We start from the raw sequence: 22628 nt of genomic DNA, 5'->3' as shown, positions 1-22628 counted from the left end.
CGTGAGTCCTAGCCAATTTCTGAGCCTGAGGGTGGGCCTGGGGACCCCTCAGTGTCTCCCACGTAGGCCTGAGGGTCTGCCTCTCTCATATGATCAAACTCTGGCTTTGCCCTAATGCAGCGGCCCCTTGGTAGCCCTTTCAAGGGAAGATGCTTTCTCCAACGAGCCCCGTCAGAGGAGCGGGAGGGTCAAAGCTCTCCTCGAGCCAAACGGCGCCCCAGTCTGCTGCGTCGTGAGCACTTATCCTCAACAGCGCCTCGTCTCTGCTAGTCTGTGCCGTCACTGTCACACGGCCACGGCCAGCCAACCTCCAACCTGCTGTCCTGTCTCCACGGACCACAGCAGGTGGGGTCTCCCCCTCCACCTGTCTCAGAGTTCTCAACCCTGCGTGCAGGTGAGGATGTGCCGGGAGCTCCAACCCTCTGCTGCCCAGCCCCGCCCGCGACCGATGAAGAATCCTTCCAGGCAGGTGGCAAAGGACTCCCGACTTACTCTGCAAACGTACTGGCTTCGCGCTCCGGGCGAGAAAGTCTGGGAACGGACAATGGTGCTGCTCCGCGTGAAGGGCGAGCCGCGGGCCCTGCGGCCAGGCCTCTCCTTCGGCAGACTCGCCACCTCTTCCGGGAAGAGATCTTCTGTGTTGGTTTCCTTATCAACCTAGATAGTAATTTATTGTTTACCACGACTCTTTCTAGAACACAAGCATTAAATTAGTGGAGTCACCAAACAACCTTGCCATTGCCACTGGAGCTCTAACTGGCATTTCACACTTAACACGTCCAAAATGGAATTTCTGATATTCCCTCTGCCAAGGATCTCTACTTTCCCATTTGTTCCAGCAAAAAAAGGGTTCGTGTCATTCTGGACCCAGCTCTCTTTCATACACCCTATATCTGGTCCAAGATTAAATTCTGCTGGCTCTGTGTTTGAGATTAAGCACGTTTTGACCTCCTATCACCAACCCTCCATCGGGGTCACCATCGTCTTGAGCCTGATTAGCGCAGGAGGCTTCTCACCCGTCTCCTGGATTCCACGCCTCCCTCCTCCCTTCAAACCCTTCTCAACACAGCACCAGGGACATCCTGGTAAAAACTGAAGTCAGACCCAGCAATTCCACTCCTAGGTGTATACCAAAAAGACCTGAAAACAGGTGTTCAAACAAATACTTGCACACAAATGTTCATAGCAGCCTTACTCAAACAGCCAAAAGGTGGAAGTAGTCCAAACATCCACGGGTGGATGAGAAGCTAAACAAAACGTGGCATACTCATGCAAGCGATGAGAAGGAGGGAAGTGCTGGTAGATACTACAGTCTGATGTACCTTGAAGACATTAGGCTGAGTGAAAGGCCAGTCACAAGAGGCCACATGCTGTATGAGCCATTCATTCATTAATTTTTACTGAAGCATAATTGACTTACTATGTTGTATTAGCTTCAGGTGTTCAACATACTGATTACATATTTTAATACATTACAAAACGATCACCATGATAACTCTAGTTACCGACTGTCACCATACAGAGTTTACACAATATTATTGACCTTATACCCTATGCTGTACAGGACATCCCCGTGACTTACTTATTTTATAACTGGAAGTTTGTACCTCTTAATCTCCATCACTTATTTCCCTCATCCCCACCCCCTCAACCCCCCTGGCAACCACCAGTTTGTTCTCTGTAGCTATGAGTCTGTTTCTGTTTTGTTATGGTTGTTCATTTGTTTTGTTTTGTTTTTAATTCTACATATAAGCGAAATCATGCAGTATTTCTCTTTCTCCAACTTATTTAGCATAACACCCTCTAGGTCCATCTGTGCTACTGTAAATGGCAAGATTTCCTTCTTCTTTATGGCCAGTATTTCACTGCATATTATGTATATACATATGTATGTGTATATATGTGTGTCTGTGTGTATACATATATACACACATATATACCCCATCTTCTTTACCCATTCATCTATTGACAATGGACACTTAGGTTGTTTCCACATCTTGGCTATTGTAAATAATGCTGTAATAAGTATAGGGGTTCATATATCTTTTCTAACTAGCGTTTCTGCTTTCTTCAGAAAAATACCCAGAAGTGGAACTGCAAGATGGTGTGGCAGTTCAACTTTTAACTTTTTGAAGAACCTGCTTACTGTTTTCCACAGTGGTGACACCAATTTACATTCCCACCAACAGTGCACAAGGGTTCCCTTTTCTCTACATCCTCTCCAATGTTTGTTATTTGTTGTCTTTTTGATGATAGCCATTCTAACAAGTATGAGGTGATACCTCATTGTGGTTCTGATTTGCATTTCCCTAATGATTAGTGACACTGAGCATCTTTTCATGTGTCTGTTGGCCATCTGAATGTCTTCTTTGGAAAAATGTCTATTCAAGTCCTCTGCCTAGTTTTTAATCAGGTTGGTTGTTTTTTTGATGTTGAGTTGTCTGAGTTTTCTGTATAGTTTGGATATTAACCCCTCGTCGGATATAACGTTGGCAACTATCTTCTCCCATTCAGCAGGCTGCATTTCTGTTTTATTGATAGTTTCCTTCACTGTGCAATAGCGTTTTAATTTGATAAAGTCTCATTTGTTTTTTGTTTGTTTGTTTCCCTTGCCTGAGGAGAGATATCCTAAAATACATTGCTAAGATTGATGTCCAAGAGCATACCTACCTATGCTTTCTTGTAGGAGTTTTATGGTTTCAGATCTTACATTTAAGTCTTTAAACATTTTTAAATTGAATGGGAAAGTAGTCCACTTTGATTCTTTTGTATGTAGCTGTCCAGTTTTCCCAACACCATTTATTGAAGAGGCTGTCTTTTCCCCTCTGTGTTTTCTTGCATCCTTCATCATAGATTAGTTGATTATATAAGTGTGGGTTTATTTCTGGGCTCTCCACTCTGTTCCATTGACCCATGTGTCTTTTTTTGTGTGTGTGCCAGTAGCATGCTGCTTTGATTACTGTAGCCAGTAGCATGCTGCTTTGATTACTGTAGCTTTGTAGTACAGTTTGAAATCAGGGAGCATGATACCGCCAGCTCTATTCTTCTTCCTCAAGGTTGTTTTGGCTATTCGGGGTCTTTTGTGTTTCCATACAGTTTTTGGATTATTTTTTCTAGTTCTGTGAAAAATGCCTTTGGTATTTTGATAGGTATTGCATTCAATCTGTGGATTGGCTTGGGTAGTATGGTCATTTTAACATTAATTCTTCCAATCCATGAGCATGGTGTATCTTTCCATTTGTTTGTGTTGTCTTCAATTTCTGTCATCAATGACTTAACACTTTTCTGAGTACAGGTCTTTTACCTCCTTGGTTAGATTTCTTCCTGGGTATTTTATTCTTTTTGATGCAGCTGTAAACTGAATTTTTTTTTTAATTTCTCTTTCTGATAGTTCATTGTTAGTGTATAGAACTGCAGACGATTTCCGTATATTAATTTTATATCCCTTAACTTTAAATGTTGCCACTTTACTGAATTCACTGATGAGGTCTAGTAGATTTTTGGTCGCGTCTTTAGGATTCTCTGTGTATAGTATCATGTCATCTGCAAACAGTGACAGTTTTACTTCTTCCTTTCCAATTTGGATTCCTTTTACTTCTTTCTCTTGTCTGATTGCTGTGGCTAGGGCTTCCGATACTATGTTGAATAAAAGTGGTGAGAGTGGGCCTAGCTCCTGATCTTAGAGGAAATGCTTTCAGCTTTTCACCATTGAATATGATGATAGCTGTGAGCTTATCACGTATGGCCATATGTGGTCAAGTTATGTTCCCTCTCTACCCACTTTCTGGAGATCTTTTATCATAAATGGATGCTGAATTTTGTCAAAAGCTTTTTCTGCATCTACTGACATGATCTTGATTTTTATTCTTCAATTTGCTAACATGGTGTATATCTCTTAGATTGATTTGTGGATACTGAACAATCCTTGCATCCCTGGGATAAATCCCACTTGAGCATGGTTTGCTAGTATTCTGTTCAGCATTTCTGCATCTATGTTCGTGAGTGATATTGGCCTGTAGCTTTATTTTTTTGTGGTGTCTTTGGTTTTGGTCGGGGTGATGATGGCCTCATAGAATGAGTTCAGAAGCACTCCTTCCTTTTCAATTTTTGGAAATAGTTTGAGAAGAATGAGTGTTAACTCTTCTTTAAATGTTGGTAGAATTCACCTGTGAAGCTATCTGATCCTGAACTTTTGTTTGTTGGGAGTTTTTAAATTACTGATTCAGTTTAATTACTAATAATCAGTCTGTTCATATTTTCTATTTCTTTCTGATTCAGTTTTGGGAAATTGTATGTTTCTAGGAATTCATCCATTTCTTCTAGGTTGTCCAGTTTACTGGTATACAACTGTTCATAGTAGTCTCTTATGATCCTTTGTATTTCTGTGGTGTCAGTTGTAACTTCTTTTTTTCGTTTCCTTTTTTTCTTTTTTTTTGCTATGCCATGCAGTCTGTGAGTCTTAACCACTGGACCACCAGGGAAGTTCCCTCTTTTTTTCATTTCTGATTTTATTTATCTAGGCTCTCTTTTTTTCTTGATGAGTCTAAAGGTTTACCAATTTTGTTTATCTTTTCAAAGAACCACTTCTTAGTTTCACTGATATTTTCTATTCTTTTTAGTCTCTTTCATTAATTTCTGCTCTGATCTTTCTTTCCTTCTACTAACTTTGGATCTTATTTGTTCTTCTTTTTCTAGTTCCTTTAGGTGCTAAAAAAAAAAAACAAAAAACTCCCAAATGCAGATTTTCAACTGTGAGGTGGGTCAGCACCCTTAACCCCTGTGTTTTTCAAGGGTCAACTGCAGTCGTGCTTTTGGTACACCTGTGGGTGGAGATGAGCTCTTCCTTACTCTGTCATCTTGGCTACGATCCCCTGGAGTCTGATCTTTTAAACCCTGGATGATTCCATTTACACAGAACAACCAGAATTGGCAAATCCATAGAAACAAAGCAGATTGGTGGTTGCCAGGGGCCGGGGAGAGATAAGGGAGAGTGAATGCTAATGGTTATGGGGTTTTACTTTGGGGTGAAAGAAACGTCTTGGTACCAGAGAGAAGTGGTGGTTGCACAACATTGTAAATGTATTCAAACTCACTGAAATGTTCACTTTGAAAGGGTTCATTTTATGAGAATTTCATATCAATAAATTATTCTAGGAAAAAATTTAAAAAGTGAGTCAGATCACATCACCCCTGGGTTCAAAACTATCCACCAGTTTTCCAATGCTCTCAGAGAAAAAGCAAGAGTCCTGAGTAGGCCCTATATGATGTGGCCCCTTGACTCCCTCTGTCCTCAGCTCTGATGCCTCCTTACCCCGACCCCGCCCGCACTTGCAGCTCCCTGCACCTGAATGCCCATACCCAGCCCCACACAAGGCTCCCAGACTCCTTCCTTAAGGACTTTGCTCAAAAACTGCCTTCTCAGTGAGACTTCTATGACCTTTCATTTCTATTATAAAAAATACATAAAATTAACCATCATGGACTTCCCTGGTGGCGCAGTGGTTAAGAACCCACCCGCCAATGCAGGGGACACGGGTTTGAGCCCTGGTCTGGGAAGATTCCACATGCCGCGGAGCAACTAAGCCCGTGCGCCACAACTACTGAGCCTGCACGCCACAACTACTGAAGCCTGCGTGCCTAGAGCCCACAGTCCACAATAAGAGAAGCCACCACAATGAGAAGCCTGCACATCACAACAGAGAGCCCCTGCTCTCCGCAACTAAAGAAAGCCCGCATGCAGCAATTAAGACCCAATGCAGCCAACAATAAGTAAATAAGTAAAATTTACCATTGTAACCATTTTTCATTGTGCAGTTCAGTAGTATTAAATATACTTACATTGTTGTGGAAGAGATCTCTAGAATTTTTTCACCTTCCCAAACTGAACTCTGTCCCCATTCAACAACGCCCCATTTCCCCATCTCTAGCCCCTGGTAACCACCATTCTACTTTCTATCTTTATGAATTTAATTACTTTAGGAATCTCATATAAGTGGAATCGTATAGGATTCATTCTTTTGTGACTGGCTTATTTCACTTTGCACAATGTCTTCAAGCTTCATCCATGTTGTAGCCTGTGACGTGACTTCCTTCCTTTTCAAGGCTAATATTCCATAGTACATATATATACCACTTTTTCCTTACCCATTCAGCTGTCAATGGACACATGGGCTGCTTCCACCTCTTGGCTACTGTGAATAATGCTGCTATGAACGTGGATGTGCGAGTATCTCTTGGAGACCTGCTTTCAGCTCTTTTGGATGTACACCCAGAAGTGGAATTGCTGGATCATATGGTAATTCTATTTTTAATTTTTTTTAAATAGATTTATTTATTTTTGGCTACATTGGGTCTGTACTGCTGCGCACAGGCTTTCTCTAGTTGCAGCGAGCAGGGGCTACTCTTCGTTGCGATGTGCGGGCTTCTCACCGCTGTGGCTTGTTTTTGTTGCCGAGCATGGGTGCACGGGCCGTGTGGCTCACGGGCTTAGCTGCTCCGCGGCATGTGGGATCTTCCCGGACCAGGGCTTGAACCCGTGTCCCCTGCATTGATAGGTGGATTCTTAACCACTGCACCACCAGGGAAGTCCCTAGTTTTAATTTTTTGAGGAAACTCCATACTGTTTTCTACAGCGGCTGCACCATTTTACAGTCCTGATGTTTGTAGATACCAATTTACATTTCTAAATGTAACCCTTTCTAAAATGGTAAATCTTTCTAAAAATGCAAACTCTGCTTCCCTACCATCTCATTCTTCAGTAGCCCCTTTGACTATCTCAAATGCTGCTGTATTTTACTGGTTTACCCTGTCTGTTACCCACAGGGCAGGACTTTCCATTTGTTACTTTGCTGTTGCATCTGCAATGCCTGGCAGCTACCACATGCACATGGAAAGAGATAATGCAAATGTGGTGAAGAACTAACAACTGGGGAGTCTAGCTGAAGGGGATACGAGTATGTGTTGTACTATTCTAGCAACTTCTCTGTAGATCTGAAGTGCTTCAAAATTAAAAGTTGAGGGAGGAGGACACACCAAGCTAGCCTCCCACAGCTACTGCCCCTGACATGGGCCAACGCTTGTCAAACTCTTAGAAAGAGGAATAATGGCCATGACCGGCAGCCGCGCCCAGAACATCTCTCCGCCCGAGGCACTGCATGGGCTGCAGTGCGGGAGGCTGCAAGCAGGCAGCTCTCACTTCTCTCAGGACCTGTGTTTTGGACTGAGATCAGGGGCTGTGGTGGTAGACGTTCTGATGAGTTGAACAGTTGGGAAACGAAGTTGCAATCGAGCACTGATACAGTGTCTCCCAACCCCACTGCGTTCCTTAGACATTTGTCACCACAAACCTGAAAATTTCCCCAGTGGAGATACATTGATGGGCACAACTAGGATCGGATGAACAGAAGGGGCAAAAGGATGCTTCACTGCTCTTAATGTCAGAAACGGAGAAAAACGACAAGCGTCCAAAACGTTAGGAACGCACAAAACACCCTGAGCCACACGCGGCCCTGAAGATGGCACCTGAAGGAGTAAAAATCCACCCCGTTTAGTTGTCCTTTCCTTTTAATTTAAAGTAGACAGGGGGCTTCCCTGGTGGCGCAGTGGTTGAGAGTCCGCCTGCCTATGCAGGGGACACGGGTTCGTGCCCCGGTCCGGGAAGATCCCACATGCCGCAGAGCGGCTGGGCCCGTGAGCCATGGCCGCTGAGCCTGCGCGTCCGGAGCCTGTGCTCCGCAACGAGAGAGGCCACAACAGTGACAGGCCCGCGTACCGCAAAGAAGATAAAATAAAAAAAAATAATTATTAAAGTAGACAGGCGTTTCCATGGTACCTGCTGTTTACAGATCTGAGGCCACTCACTTCAGTTCCCTCGCGTAGGGCACACAGGCCCTCCTTCCAGGGCAGCACCTGGTGCTGTGAGGCAAAACATCAGGGGCTCCGCGAAATCCTTTGTCCTTTTGTTCTTACCTTCAGAGGTGGGGGCTGAAGTTTCTCCGGGCCGTAAGGGTCTGCCTGGCCAGCAAACGTGTGTCCGTGGATGGAGCTGACACCAACGCAGCAGGGCTCTGGGTGCGGGGGGCTGGTCTGGGCGCAGCTGCTACAGCCACTATCCACCGAGTCGGCTTGCCAACTCCTGAAGGCGGGCATGGCAACAGCCCCCAAAACGTTCATCAGGGCACTGACTTTACTGCTGCACTCAGAGCACAGCAGCAGACACACCCAATATTTGCTACCAGTGACTGAAGACGGTTGCTTTTCTTATAAAATGAAAGGCAGTTCTGTTTCGTAGGGAAGACAGAGCTACAAGGCCTTTCATTAAGAGGGTCTGCCTGTGTGTATCGCCCAATTGCAGCCGCTGAAGATGCCAGCATCCCGGAACCCCCTCTCCCCGAGCCCGCCCAGCCTCCTGCCCATCCCTGAACACACACCCTTCCCCCTCTGCCGTGCACTTTCCCTTCCGGAAATAAATTCCTCTTGAAAATAAATCCAGAGAAAGCTATTAGGAAGAAGTAGCAAGCTTTGGAAACATGATGCTCTTTATGGAAAACCGTGGAAATAAAGCAACACGAAAGTGCTGCTGGAAAGGACCCGCCGGGAAGCGATTCCCTCGCGGTGCCTGCCCATCTGAGCTATTCCTCTACTGCAGACACGTCTGCCCCGAGTCCAGCGTTCACCCACGGGCTGCTCCGGGGAAGACGTAAAGGGGCATCGCATGATTCCATTTACAAGAAAGGCCCAGGACAGGCAAATCCCTGGAGATGGCACGCAGATGGGCAGTTGCCAGGGGCTGGGAGGACTGGGTGGACTGGTAATGGGTATGGGGTTTCCTTTCGGCACGATGAAAACGCCCTCAACTTGAGTGTGATGTTGGGGGCACAGCTCTGTGCCTGTACTAAAAACCACCGAATTGTCCACTTAATGGGTGAACTGTATGGTAGGGAGATTATATCCCAATAAAGCAGTTAATAAAGAAAAAAACAAAACTTAAAGGGCCCTATTGTATTCAATCTGGGCAGACGGAGTCCCTCAACAGTCCCCCCTTTAAGAGAAATTCGGGGAACAGAGGGAAAGGTGAAAAGCCTATGCGTAGAGCTGGGGTCAACGTACTGCCCTCGTGCAGACTGGCATACGATCCCCTGTGAGAATCCCGACTTCTGGGCAAAGGTACCGAAGAGCCCGCCGCACACATTCTACGCAGCGTGGCGCCTGACGAACACCCCGGCGGCCTCTCCCCCGAGGGGCTGCTGGCCGCGCTCACCTCTCGGACACAGCCTCGGCCTGCTCCGCCCTGCGCTCCATCTCCACGACCTCCTCCTCCGTGTACTCCAGCTTCACCCGCTCCTCGGCCAGCTCTCTCTCCACCGCCTGCAGCTGGGCCGTGGTTCTCGCCAGCAGCACCGTCACCGCGTCCTACAGGACCAAAGGGACGTTGCTAAGAGGCAGCCGAGGCCAGCGGCGTGCGGGTGGCAAAGCGGAAAGCGGCGCGTGCACAGCCCGTGGGGAGCATCCCTGCCGCCGGGCTGGTGGCCGTCCCCGGCTGCTCTCCAGCGGGGAAGCAGCTCACCCCCCGCTGGCAGCAAGACAGTAACTTGGCCTTTCCACGTGGCTCTGAGGACTCAAATTTTAAAGCAACCAATGCATCACTCATGATCATGAACAAGTTGCATTAAAGAATATTACCATGAATGGCCACATACATCACTATAGTCCGTTTTTATTACTTCCCTTGAAACCCTGCTTCTTCGTCGCCACTGTGCTCTAAGACTAAGTCTACACGCGTTTCTTAGAAACAATGTCCCCAGGAAAAGCCCGTCTCAAAGCCAGGCCACCTACTGTCTTTCCAGACGTGGCGGCCACAGGGTCCCGGGAGTCGCTGTGTCCCAGCCGCTCGTCCTCCCGCCGCGGGGGCTCAGGGCCGGTGAACACCTGCACCGAGTACCAGCGCAGCTGCATCTCGCTCGAACCGTCGTAATCAGCCAAGTTAATCTGAGCAATGCCCTGTGTGGTGTTTAAAAAAAAAAAAAAAAAGCAGAACAGGCCCTCAATGACTACACCTTAACAACCAATGGGCATCAAAGTCACCCTTTAATCTTAAGCAGAAAGGCCATACAATGTGTCACTGCTATTCAAAGGATGCCGTACAATGAAAGTCATCAAAGAGGATCGTAACGGGGGTGGCTCCTCGCTTGCTTGTTCAGCCCGATCAGAAAGTGCTAGAAGGGGAACAGGGGCAGAGAATGGACGACATGGAATGGTGGGTCAGGCTCAGGATCTGCCACTCAAAGAGCCGCTGATTCTAGCAGGAACTTTTGAAAAAACAGAGGACTGGTGTAAAATAATATAAATAAGTAAATAAATAACCCCGCCCCCCCCCCCAAAAAAAAAGAGAGAGAGAGAGGATTGGTGGAACTCTCCAATCTCTAATTCTGCCGCTGAAGGGGTGGGACCAAGGGGGAAAATTCCAACCTTGGGAAGAAAGCACCCTGGCTTCCAAGCCCTGGCCCTGCACTGGCTGGCCGGGGTGAAGACGGACTGCTGACCTGCCCAGTTATAAGGTTGCCAGATAAAATAGAGGGCATCTGGGTGAACTGCAATTTCAAATAAACAGATTTTTTTAAAATAGAGGTACGTCCCAGATATTACGTGGGACATACTTACACTAAAAGGCATCCATAGTTTATTTGAAATTCAAATTTAAGTGACCATCCTATACTTCTATCTACCAAATTTCTCAACGCAAGACAGGGATAATGCAGAAGCCGTTGCACAGGAGTTTTGCAAGTATTAGCTGAGATAATATATTTAAATTACAGAACACTTGACAAGATAAGGGGTCTTATCATCCCTTTCTGTCCTCCCAGCTACAGAGATCACTTGACATCAGGACACAGGAAGGAGGGGAGGGAGGGGGAGAGGGTGAGGAGGGCGCCGTACCAGCAGTTCTTCCTGCAGCTGCGGATTCACTGAGCACACGTATAACTGAAGGGACTTCAACGTCACCATGCTTGAATGCACAGGGATTCTGAAAACTTCATTAAATATCAGGGGGGCTTGCAATTCCAGAGCCTTAGAGCAGTAAGTGTTTGGCGTGCCGGAGTCAAGCGGGGGCAAATAGACGCGGATGTGTCTGGAACCAAGAGAGGAAGGAAAAAGCAGACAGAGGCAGCCTGACACATCTGCACGTGACACGCATGGACCACATACGTGTGCACATACGCCGCCCTATTCCACTGCCCATGTGCAGAATTTTAATGTCTTTTGGAAAAGATCCTTTTCTCAACTAAGAGTAAGCCCAAAGAACTTACGTGCCCCCGGAGATCAGGGGGAAAAACCCAATCACAAAGAGAAGACTTCCAAGTCAGCGGTTAGGACTTCAGGCGGACTCAAACGGAGGTCTGCTTTTACCATCTTTGTGGGAAAACATCTGCACTGATCTCTCCACGGCCCCCTGGCTCCCTCTCCAAGCCCTACCTGCCTTGCCTCTCAGAGTGCTGGCCCACCCAGGCACCCGCCGGGCTGGGCTCCCGGCCCTATCCACCCCCAGCGTGGAAGCCAGCACCCAGGAGAAGCTCCAGCATCAGTGGAGTGAAGTACACGTCAGGGCGAGCAGAATCCCAGGGCGAACCCTCAGCCGCTGAAAACCAGGCTGCTTCCAAGGCCTTCGGGAGGCCAGTTTACAAAGACGACTCACGGAAGGGGAGGGCACCGTCGGGCGTGAACACCCATCACCGGTGGGTTCACCCGCCAGGGTAAGTGGGACCTCACACCCCCATCGGGCACCCATCTCCCCACTGGGGACAACACAGATTTCCTTCTCCCTGCTCGGACAAGGATGCCTGAGCCCAGCCTGAGGCCTCTTCAGGCACCTCATCAGATCGCAAGAGCCGAGTGTGGCTGTGTCGCCACCAGCCTTGTGACCAGAATGGACGTTTTAAGCCCCAACGCTGCTGATGATGGGCACCCGGCACTTTGTCAGCATGGCCACGGCACATAACCAGCCTGGCTCCAGTAACTCCACCTGCCTCAAATAATAAACCAGCCTCTTCTTAAAACTTACAATCCTTTAGATTTCAGACAGACACCCCCTAGCGTTTTATTGTAAATTCAGGTTCCAAGACAGTCTTTTCCCTCCCCAAACTGCCACGTGCAGCAGGTCAGCCAGTGGTGCCATGTGGAGGAGAGCCCGGGGGGGAGGACATGGCCCCCACTGGCGCGGGAGCTTACATTTTGCAGTCTTCCTTCACCACCAGCCCGGCAAAGTTCTTCAGCTGGAGCACGTTCACGAGGAGACACTCGCTGGCACTGTCGTGCCTAGAAAATAAAATGCACGTTCACAGACTGCAAATGCCCCACGGTGCAGAAATCCTGCTTGAACGACTGCAGTGGTCCTCACCCCACCCCCAGGGGACCTGTGCAAAGTCTAGAGGCGTTTCTTACTGTCACACTGAGTGGAGGGGGGCTACTGCGTGTAGTGGGTGGAGGCCAGGGCTGCTGCTCAACACGCCAGAGGGCACAGCACGGCCCCCCACCGAGAGTGACCCAGCCCGAACGCCACGAGTGCCGAGAAACACTAGGATGACAAGAGTGAGCAAAAGAAAGCTGCTGGGATGTGAACATCCTGCCTCGTTCGTCTGAACACTGCTGGTAACTGCCTTTCTAGACACTGTAGCTAGAAACCAGAACGCTTAGTGTTGCACAGCACCTGGCTACCCCAGCTCCGGCGGGAACTTCCCCGAGGGCCGGACTGTGCCCATGGGGTGAGGGTCCCCGGCTGTGACTCGTTGTTGGAGGACGGCAATGGAGCCGCTCTTGCCCATCTCTCCTTCCCGCCACCTCTGTCCCTTCACCTGAGACCGCTGAGATGGGCCCGGGGGCACCCAGGCCAGGGAGCAGCAGCCGGATCACGCGGGTCCCTCCATCCCTCCTGGCCTGTGTGTGGAGGTGTGAGTCGCCGGGCGGGCCCCAATCTACCCATCGTCTTTACGAGCAACAGGGAAGGAGTCTTCTGTACTCACAAAAATCCAACATGGATCTGGGGCCCCTCGTTACCGCAAGCGTCTCCACGCGCAGGGTCGTCAGCATCCTCACTCCTGAACACAGTCGGAAAGGCACCGCGTTATTCCGGGGGGGCCTGGTTACCTCGGACTCGGCAGAAGCTCTCTCACACTAGGGGTGCTTCTTACTGAGAAGGGCTTTATTAAGTTGCAACATAAATAAATGCTTTAAGTGACTGGCAGGGCACGGCAGGTCCCCAGGATCCATGACGTCACCTCCCAGGGTACCTGCTGACGAAGTGGCCTTTTTGAGAAAATACCTCTCAAAACCACATGTGATATTTACGACAAAGATCAAAAACATATACTCTTAAAAGCTTTGCAGGGGGGACTTCCCTGGCGGTCCAGTGGTTAAGACTCCGCGCTTCCACTGCAGCGGGCGCGGATGCGATCCCTGGTCAGGGAACTAAGATCCCGCAAGCTGAGCAGCGCGGCCAAAAAAAAGTTGGCGATAAGTGAAATGTATACAGATATCTGAGCTGAAAAAATGACATCAAAGGTCTCAAACAAAATAAAGCCCACAAGGGGTTTTGTCCTTGCAAAGTCGATTCCTCCAGCTAAGGAAAGGGGACGGGGGAAACATCCATTTCTAGTGAACGTCCTTTCTAGAAAAGCAGGTCTCCCTCGCACACTGGTTCTCCTTTTCCGGCTCTACTGAGCTCATGCCTTCCAACCCCCGGGGCCGGAGAGAAAGCAGTCATCCTAGATGCCCGAAGCCAGGCCAGTCCCCAGACGCCACCTGGGAGCAGAGGGGGTCCGTGGGGATGCTCAGGGCCCCTCCCGCATGGAGAAAAGCCAGGAGAGCTGCACCCCGGAGACACACAGAGTGTCAAGCCAAACAGGTCTCGGCAGGGGTGCCTTTGGGAAGTCAGCCCAGGCAGGGGAGAAGGTCAGCTTCTAACCTTTTGGTGGGAGGTTCAAACACGCCGCTGTCGCTGGCCAGCGAGTAATCGGACAGGCAGGCGGACACGCAGCGCGCTCTCCGCTCCAGCCTCTGGGCGCTGTCTTCTCGGGGGGTCGCTGCTGCAGGCGAGAGACACGGCCGGGCTCAGGAGGCGACAGTGCGGGAGCCCAGGGCAGAGCAGAGACAAAGGCACGAAGTGGCAGAGACAGGCCAGCACGTGTGCAGATGTCTGTTTACATGCACTCTGCTCGAGTCTTTTCTTATATTGGAAAATGGAAGAAACAGGCTTCTGGCTACTTCTTTAAAAGCTCTTTAAATGATCATCAATCTCCCTTCACCTCCTTAATGAGCGCACAGGTCAGAAGGTGGCGGGAAGGCCCTTGGCGTGGCCCTTTGAGAGAGTGTCACACGGGAAAGCCTGGAGAGAGATTTCGCCTGCACGTGGACGGCAGCGCGCTCTCCGAGAAGCAGGTGGGGGATGTTTCCTCCTTGACGCTGCTTGGTATTCTCCATACTTTATACAAGGAACACAGGCTACACTGCTTTATAATCAGAAAACAGAGTTTTTAAAAATCATCAAATAACCCCCAACAAAAGGGAGTGACTTTCGAGTCAGAGGACACAGATGCACCCAGACTGGGCCTTTGCCAACGTCCCCGTGACTCCTCTGCCGCTCTAACTGCAGCGTCCTCCTCAGCAGCCCTGGGGCCACACTGGCTTCCAGAACTGTCTCCTGGGATTAGGAAGGACCATGACTGGGCAGCTTATTTTTGTCTCATATCTATTGTAACCAAGAGCCAAAGACAACTACTGACATTTTCCCTTTTATCATTTCATCAACTCTTTCTACTCCTTCCCTCACAGCAACAAGTTTCTTTTAACAAAAGCAACAGAAATAGGCATGCCGTCTCCCGCTGCTAAATGTGACGACGGACACAGGAACCTCAACGCTTCTGAGAGAGGCACACACGGTTAGAACACAGGCTTAAAGCATGAAGCCCCAAACTGAGCCTCACTCTGGCATCACAATGCCTCTTGTTAATAATGCAGGTCCCTCTTGTCTATGTTCTCCGGCCATCTAAGCTCTAGAAATTGAAAATCTAGACACCTGTGCACCCCTGAGTTGAGGGAAATAGCGAGTCCACCAATGACTGTCTCTCTGTTCAACCAATTTATTATTCACAGAACAATTAAACCCAAATATATTCATCGGGGTACAAAACAGACAGGGCTGTGGCCTTTGGTCTCACGATGTTAACTGCAGACAAAAGCCGACCTTTCAAAGGCCTGCAGCGCCCAGCGTGGGGGCCACCGGCCCCGCCTCGGCCAAGGGCAGAAGCTGGCTCCGTCCTCGGATGGCCGGAGACAACAACTCTCACATCGTAGATGACGACTCCCAAGTCCAGCTCTGCTCATCACCCCGGCCCCATGGAAGGACCCAGAGCCTCCAGCTCTAAACTGCAGATAGAACCCCTCAGTTTGCTCCATGGAACCCCAGCAAACACAATGGCTCACTACTTCCATTCCCAGCCCTGACACTCGGCCCTACATGCCTTTAAGGAAGTAACACCACACAATGATCCAGTTAACTTCCAGGCAACCCAATGGTGTGACTGCCAAAATTTCTCTCTCATTGCAATGAAAGTGGATGAAGAGAGAAAGGAAATGGGGGAATCAATCCTCAGTGATCCTGGCTTAGCACATTCAAGGAGCAACTGGATGCAGGAGTTGACAGAAGGAGGTACGGTCAGCACTTGCCCTGGGTGAGAAAGAAAGCACACGGCACACCCCACAGTACACACCGCAACCATCTGCTCTTGGGCTTCAAGGCAACGAGACGGAGAGTGGGGAGCAACGCCAGTGAAGTAAGGAATAAACAAGCTTCCACACGTTCATTTTATAAACCTCAGACCTTTCCATCATTAAACACAGACAAATAGACACTGAGACTTAAGGACAGCAACGCTGCTTGACAAAAGGGAAGAAAGTATAAGGAAAATCACATCGTGGGCAAAGCTGCCAGCTGGCATATTAAAATAATGAAAGTGTTAAAGTCTGGGGAAAAAAACCCAAGAAGGAAAGAATACGTCAAGCTCTTAGAAAAGTTCTTACACAACTTTCATAGCCAGGATGAATACCGTTGTCAAACGACAACAACAATAATAAGAGCAACTGTTGAGCTACATTAAAGCACAGCTATGAGCTATGCCCTTCCTGACCACACCCCAACCATCCTAAATACATTGATTCACTGCACAAAGATGTGGCACAGCCTGACCAGCAAGGCGAAGGAGAAGTCCAAGGTCACTTACAGTGAACGTTTCTGTCGAGCCGCATGAGAAAAGAGATAAAAAAAAAAAAGCACAAAGTGAAAAAACTGTAGAATTTAAGACAACAATTTTAAACAGGGTACGAATGTAATAAAAAACATCAATAAACAAATGAACAAGGTTAAAATATTTACCGACTTATATTAGCAAATACCAGTGGGAAATGAAAATAGGAACGGATTTCAAAATCATGACACATTTGACTTTCAAAATGTGGGGAAGATAAAATTGTAGTAAACATGTAAAAACTGTTAAAGATGACAGTTTATTTCCCCACTCCCCTGCCCCACCTTCTGTCCCCTCAGGTTGATTTAAAACACAATGGGCAATTCTGAATTTTATGTTACTAAAAAATTTTTCTCGTTAAAGCTTCCTTAAGTCAAACTTAGACTGTATTGTTCTTAGTCAGACTGGAGAGTGGAGGGAACTACGTGACCTCGGGCGTCATAAATGAGGGGTGGGGTTAATATAACGAGTATTGAGATCCTCGCCAACTTTATGAAGCTGCGATGACTCTAGGCTTCATAAGCATCACGGGAGGCAAGGAGTCACCCTGTGTCCATGCCTGAAGCTGCTCACCCAACCCAGCCCTGCGAGAGCACCTACCAAGACCCATTCACTAAGTCAAGTACCTCTAGTTTGTATTCTACCCAGAGTGTCGTATATGAACGCACCACGAGATGGAAGTATCTGACCACACCATAAGCAAAGACCTCCCAGCCTAAGCTTGAAGCACTATAACATCCACCACAAAGTAGAAAAGAAAAATAAAGAAATCAGGATCAGAAATTAAGTCAGCTCTTCCCCTTCCCACCCAGTCTTTCCCCTGGACCAAAAGCGGTGCTGGACCTTGTGTGGATTTCCTGCATAAGTAGACAGACACTCTTGTATCTCAGCCTTTAACGAAAAGTTGGTACGGGGGGCTGGACACTGAGAAGAGGAAGCTCAAGCAACAGATGCACGATTCAGTCCTTATTTTGTATTTTCTTTTTTGAATAAACATGGAGCACTGGACCTGTGATTGCAACAAAGAACAAAGCGAATAAAGTTCCCCTGTACATGTGAATTACAGAAATAACGTATCTGGGGATATGAAAGGTGTGTTTGCAAACGCAGAGGGGGAGACACCAAAATAACAGAGATGCCAAAAAGGCTCGGGGCTGCCGCAGAACATAATGGATCTCTGGTTAAACACGTAAAGGCTACAAGAGACTATTATCTTACATATATATAATAACCCGCGTGGGTATACATAAAAAAACCCGACAGGTAACAGAATGGTGGTGAATGGAAGAGCCCATAAAGATCACCTCATTCAAGGGCACAGAAGCCAAGACTCAGCTCCATCTAAGGTTGCGCTCAAGGTCGCACAGCTAGTGAGTCAACAGGGCAGGGAACAGAATCTGGGTATAAGCTGCTAGTTCGAAGCCATTTCTGCTACATCACCCTGGTTTTGTATTCAGGTTTTATTTCCACCTTTTGCTGCTGACTGCTTAACAGTACATGACCAGGGTTTCTCAGCCTCGGCACTCTTGACATCTTGGCTGGATCATTCCAGCCAAGATGGGGACCATGTTGTGCGCTGTAGAATGTTGAGCACTGCCCCTGGTCTCCACCTACCAGATGCCAGTAGCACCTCACCAGCCCCACAGTGTGACAACTGAAAATGTCTGCCAAGTATCTCCAGGGGTCAAAAACACCCCTGGTTGAGATCCACTATGCTATACAAATTATCTAGTGTTCGCCTAAATGGAATGTCTAAAAACAGTTTTGCTGTGCAAATAAAAATTAAGTGGGCTGAACTTCAGGAATGAGAGGCCTGTTCTGATCTTCTCTTAAAATTCAGGAAGTTAAAGTCGCTAGAGGTTGGCTCACAAAAGCACTCGGGGTGAAGATAAGGAGGGTGAAGCCCAGACTCTGCTTTGTGCACCAGCCATCAGCCAGAATACCCCCCACAACAGCAGTCTGGCTTTCCATGTGGGCTACAAGCTGACAGACGCTGGCACCCAGCAGAAGCTGAATTAACACCAACTGGACGGATGAAATTCTCATGGCTACATGTTTCTGGATTTCAAGAGCAGCGGAGAAATCGATTCGGTAGAAAGGACTGATATTTTCACTCCCTCAGTGACAGAATTATGTCCTTGAAAAGTACAAGGACAGGGCTTCCCTGGTGGCACAGTAGTTAAGAATCCGCCTGCCAATGCAGGGGACACGGGTTCGAGCCCTGGTCCCGGAAGATCCCACATGCCGCGGAGCAACTAAGCCCGTGTGCCACAACTACTGAGCCTGCGCTCTAGAGCCCGCGAGCCACAGCTACTGAGCCCGTGTGCTACAACTACTGAAGCCCGCACACCTAGAGCCCGTGCTCTGCAACAAGAGAAGCCACCGCAATGAGAAGCCCGCACGCCGCAATGAAGAGTAGCCCCTGCTCGCCGCAACTAGAGAAAACCCGCGCGCAGCAACGAAGACCCAAGGCAGCCAAAAATAAATTAAAAAAAAAAAAGTACAAGGACAAAGGATGAAGAGATGAAGTCACAGGGCCAACGGAAGTAGAGATTTCTGCCGGGCCACGGCCAGACAGCAGTCCCAAGGCTGGTCTGAGGCGGGCACACACACAACGCTGTATCTGGGCACACGCCCTGGAGAGTTAAGGCCCGCGTACTTCTTTATCAGCCTCCGAATGTGGAGGAACTGTCTCATTTTCGACAATTAAGTATATTCTGAAAACAAGCCAAATGCCTGGGAAAGACTACTTTGCCGGTTTCCATGACATTGCAAGGACCCAGGGCCAAAGCACGCAAAACGAGCGAGCGAGCAAGCGAGCGGGCGCACGGGCCTCCTCTTGCCCTGGAGGGTCCTAAGCTGAGGGCTCACTAGGCCACAGCAGAGCCAGCTGGCTTCTATGCGGATGCACGGCTTCCTCCCTGAACTCGAGACCTTTCCTCCCCCGCCCCGGGGCACCCACCGGACCCATCAGTACGTACTTGCAGCCGTGGGAGCGGCAGCCGCTTGGGGTCCTCGCTCACGAGGTCCTTCCCCGTCCCCGGGACACCCATGCGGCGGCAAGGACGCCGCGCCCGGCGTGTCTTCGTCCCCCACTGCGGAGGCCTGAGCTCGCAGCCTGTCCAGGGCGCCCACGCCCGCCACCTCGAAGGCGTCCCCGAGCTGCGCCAGGGGCGAGTCTCGCGAGGCCGGGAGGAAGGGCGTGTCCAAGGGCGAGCTGGGCGGGGACAGCGAGGACAGCGAGGAGCGCGAGGACAGGGACGCCAGGGACTGCGGCGTGTCCAGGGAGCGCCTCTGTTTGTGGAGGCCCGCGGGGCCCGGGGCGTCCGCCAAGGGGGCGTCCCGGCCCAGGGAGTCGAAGGGGACAAGGTCGAAGCGCAGGAGCGGGCCGCCCTCGGCGTCGGGCTTCTCGTACTGCGGGAGGCCGTAGATGTCGGTGAAGCTGACGGAGCTCAGGGAGCCCCGGCTGGAGGCCAGCGAGCCCCGGCTGGAGGCCAGGGAGCCGCGGCTGCTCCCCGAGGAGATGGTCAGGGTGCTGGCGGACAGGCTGAAACGAGAAGAGCAGCCTGGAGCCCGCGGCTGGAGCCTGCCCGTCCCCACCGGGAGCCGCGCCTCCGGTCTGCTCCAGAGGAGCAAAACTCTGCCTCGGGCCCGTTCACCCCGGCGCCTCTTCAACACCTCTGAGCACCTGTGAGCGTTTTAAGACACCCCCCCCCTACACACCCCGCCCCTTCGTAAATATTTCCTTTGTTTCTTTGAATGTCGGTCGAGAGCAGTAGTTAACGTCAAGGGCTCTTGCTCGAGTTCAAGTTCCAGCTCACACTCAAGACTAACTGAATGCATTTGATTTGGTCAAGGGCTTTGCCCTTTCCCAGCCTCCCACCTTCTCACCCTGCGCTGGGATGATAGCGGTTCCTGCCTCAAGGCGCTGTGAGAGGGAGAACTGAGAAAGTAATACACAGAAAGCCCTTAACACTACACTTCACGATACGGTAAGTGCTTGAAAACTGGAGCTCTTACTGAGCATCCAAATCGGATTTTAAAGATATTCATGCCTAATTAAAATGAATATCTTGAAATAATTAAACGCGTATGTGTGCATCTATGTAGATGGACATATACAGTCCTGATGCTGTGAGTGACAAAATCCTTCGATAAATGATTCATTATTCTCAAGTCACTCTTGGTTCTCCTCGTATTCCTTGGATCATATATGAGTAGCTCCTCTTAAAAATATCGTGTATCCACTTTCCTGTCCAGTGTTTACAACCACTGCAGGTTCCAAGTTCTAGGAGAGAAAACCAAGCCAAAGGGAACTGTGAAGTTCACGGCCACGTCGTTATAAGATGATAACAAGTTACCCACCTTTGTAACTGGGACTGGAGATAGGACGTTAGACGGGTAGCTTCTTCCAGCTGCATCAGGAGACAGTTTCTTTTTTCCTGAAGTAGAATCCTGTAGGTACGAAAAGAGTCCACTGGTGAATTTCAAAGACGCCAAGTATATTTTCCTAACAAGAAATTCAACTGTAAATTCCCCCAAACTGATTGAGGTGTCAATGACTAAATTCTAAAAAAGCACATCCAAGATCATAAACATCAAGATAACAGACTGTTTTTGTCTTGCTTAAAAATGTCCCACTGGCCGCCTGAACAGTGCCTGATACACTGTAGAAGTTCAGCACATGGGTGGATAGGCGGATGAATGCATGGGTGGGTGGATGGATGGATGCATGCATGCGTGGATGGATGGGTGGAAAGACGGATGGATAAATCAATGGGTGGGTGGCTGGATGGACTGACGGATGCAGGGGTGGGAGGAGGGACGGGCAGACGGATAGGTGAACAGGTGGACTGGATGGACAGATAGCAGACAGGCAGATGGGCATACGGATGGGTGGCTGAGGTGTGTGGGAGGATGGGTGTGGGTGGATGAACAGATGGATGGGAGACTAGACTAGAATATGGATACAAATGTACAGCATGCAGTAATCTACTGGAATTCCTTGGAACAAATCAGGTTCCCTCATGCTAAGCCCCCTTCCAGGCAAAACTACGTGCAGTTCTAAAATCTACAGAATTAAAAGATTAAACACAAATAAAATAAAAAAACAACTGCCACAGTGTTGGAGGTAGTTTTCTACCTACTTTTTTCAACTTTATTATTTTCTAAAATGAAATTTTTTCCCACAGCGCTACGCCCACTGCCTAGAATAGAGCCCAACATGGATAGGCACTCGACAAATAGTTATTAAGTGAATGTACAAATGAATATGTTCACTCCTAGAACAAAACAGTTCTCGCTTACAATTCAAAATGATGGCAGTTCACCATATGGCCAAGTAGGCGCCCTACAAAACAACTGCTCTTTCCTTTGAAAGAGGAAAAAACTTACATCCCCCCAATCCCCAGCAATACTCACTAACCTGGCTCAAACTTTCCATCTGACAATGATGCCACTGAAACCAAGACGGGCAAAGACTGGGCCTGGCCAAACAGCTGGCACACGTCAGCCCTGAGACGCGTACCTCCATACCTTTCTGCCTGGCTCCCTCCTCCCAGACCGGGTCTCTTCTAACGCCCTCAGCCTGATCCCAGGGAAAGCCCCCTGCCTCTGGGCCCCAGGCGGCAGGGAGAAACGGGCCCGCATCCGCTAGGCCCAGAACGTCACCGCCAAGGGAACACTCACGGGGCACTTGGCCCCATCACCTGGCCGGAAAGGTGCTTATTAGCACCTGTGCACGGCCCTCCTTGCCCAAGGCTGTGTAGTGCCAGATTCAGGAGACACCTGGGGCCAATTCAGTCCCAGCTGAGGGCCCTGCGCCCCAGGATGCAGCTCCCAGGCTGGTTCCACAAGAGACCCCGTCAGGTGAACGAGCTTGGGTGACCCAGGCCCTGAACCCAGGCATCAGGGTAAAACCAGCTCTGTGGGGTTCCATGGATTTGTGCCCTGGGACCACAGCACTCCTGCGCTCTGGATTTCCACATGGTGAGGGCAGAAACACTCAAGGGTACATGGGTGTGGGGTCCTGGTACATGTGGTGGACATGTGGTGTTCGTGGGACTGAATCCTCGCCCCTTAAGAGAAAACCAACCAGAACTCCCAGGCCCTCTGACCTGAAACATACACAAGAGAACAGCATGGGGAGAACGGAAGGTGATGTTAAGCTGAAACGATACAAAAGCACAAGAGCACAGATGAAACTTCCATTTCATAGTCCCGTTGCTCTGGGTTTATTTTGAGCGAGGTGACAAGGGCACGCCACCACGTCAGGCAAACTAACATGCTCTCTGCCCATTCCTATGCACTGGACTCCCCAATCACCATTGCTTC

The 22628-nt window shown here is 49.2% G+C and overlaps 1 protein-coding gene across 12 annotated transcripts in view; it reads right to left on the bottom strand.

Moving 5' to 3' along the window:
* The window catches only part of WWC3 (WWC family member 3), a 130927-nt gene that overhangs the window by 16497 nt on the left and 91802 nt on the right, over positions 1–22628 (bottom strand). For all 12 annotated transcript variants that reach the window (XR_003430723.1, XM_027096566.1, XM_027096565.1 and 9 more), the window contains 10 exons: positions 20661–20750; positions 19277–19842; positions 13958–14078; positions 13017–13091; positions 12226–12312; positions 10936–11128; positions 9835–9999; positions 9260–9411; positions 7969–8134; positions 493–657 (listed from right to left, as the gene is read on the bottom strand). Coding sequence is in view for 11 of the 12 variants with exons in the window: in XM_027096566.1 (XP_026952367.1) it covers positions 493–657; positions 7969–8134; positions 9260–9411; positions 9835–9999; positions 10936–11128; positions 12226–12312; positions 13017–13091; positions 13958–14078; positions 19277–19842; positions 20661–20750 (1780 nt within the window). In the remaining variant the exon portion in view is untranslated. The remainder of the gene's footprint in view (positions 1–492; positions 658–7968; positions 8135–9259; positions 9412–9834; positions 10000–10935; positions 11129–12225; positions 12313–13016; positions 13092–13957; positions 14079–19276; positions 19843–20660; positions 20751–22628) is intronic.

Source organism: Aethalodelphis obliquidens, unplaced genomic scaffold (genome assembly GCF_003676395.1).
Source record: "Aethalodelphis obliquidens isolate GAN/ISIS:26980383/991018 unplaced genomic scaffold, ASM367639v1 scaffold104, whole genome shotgun sequence".
Lineage (NCBI taxonomy): Eukaryota > Metazoa > Chordata > Mammalia > Artiodactyla > Delphinidae > Aethalodelphis > Aethalodelphis obliquidens.
The sequence above is the reverse complement of the archived record's forward strand: the minus strand, read 5'-3'. Positions and strand labels throughout refer to the sequence as shown.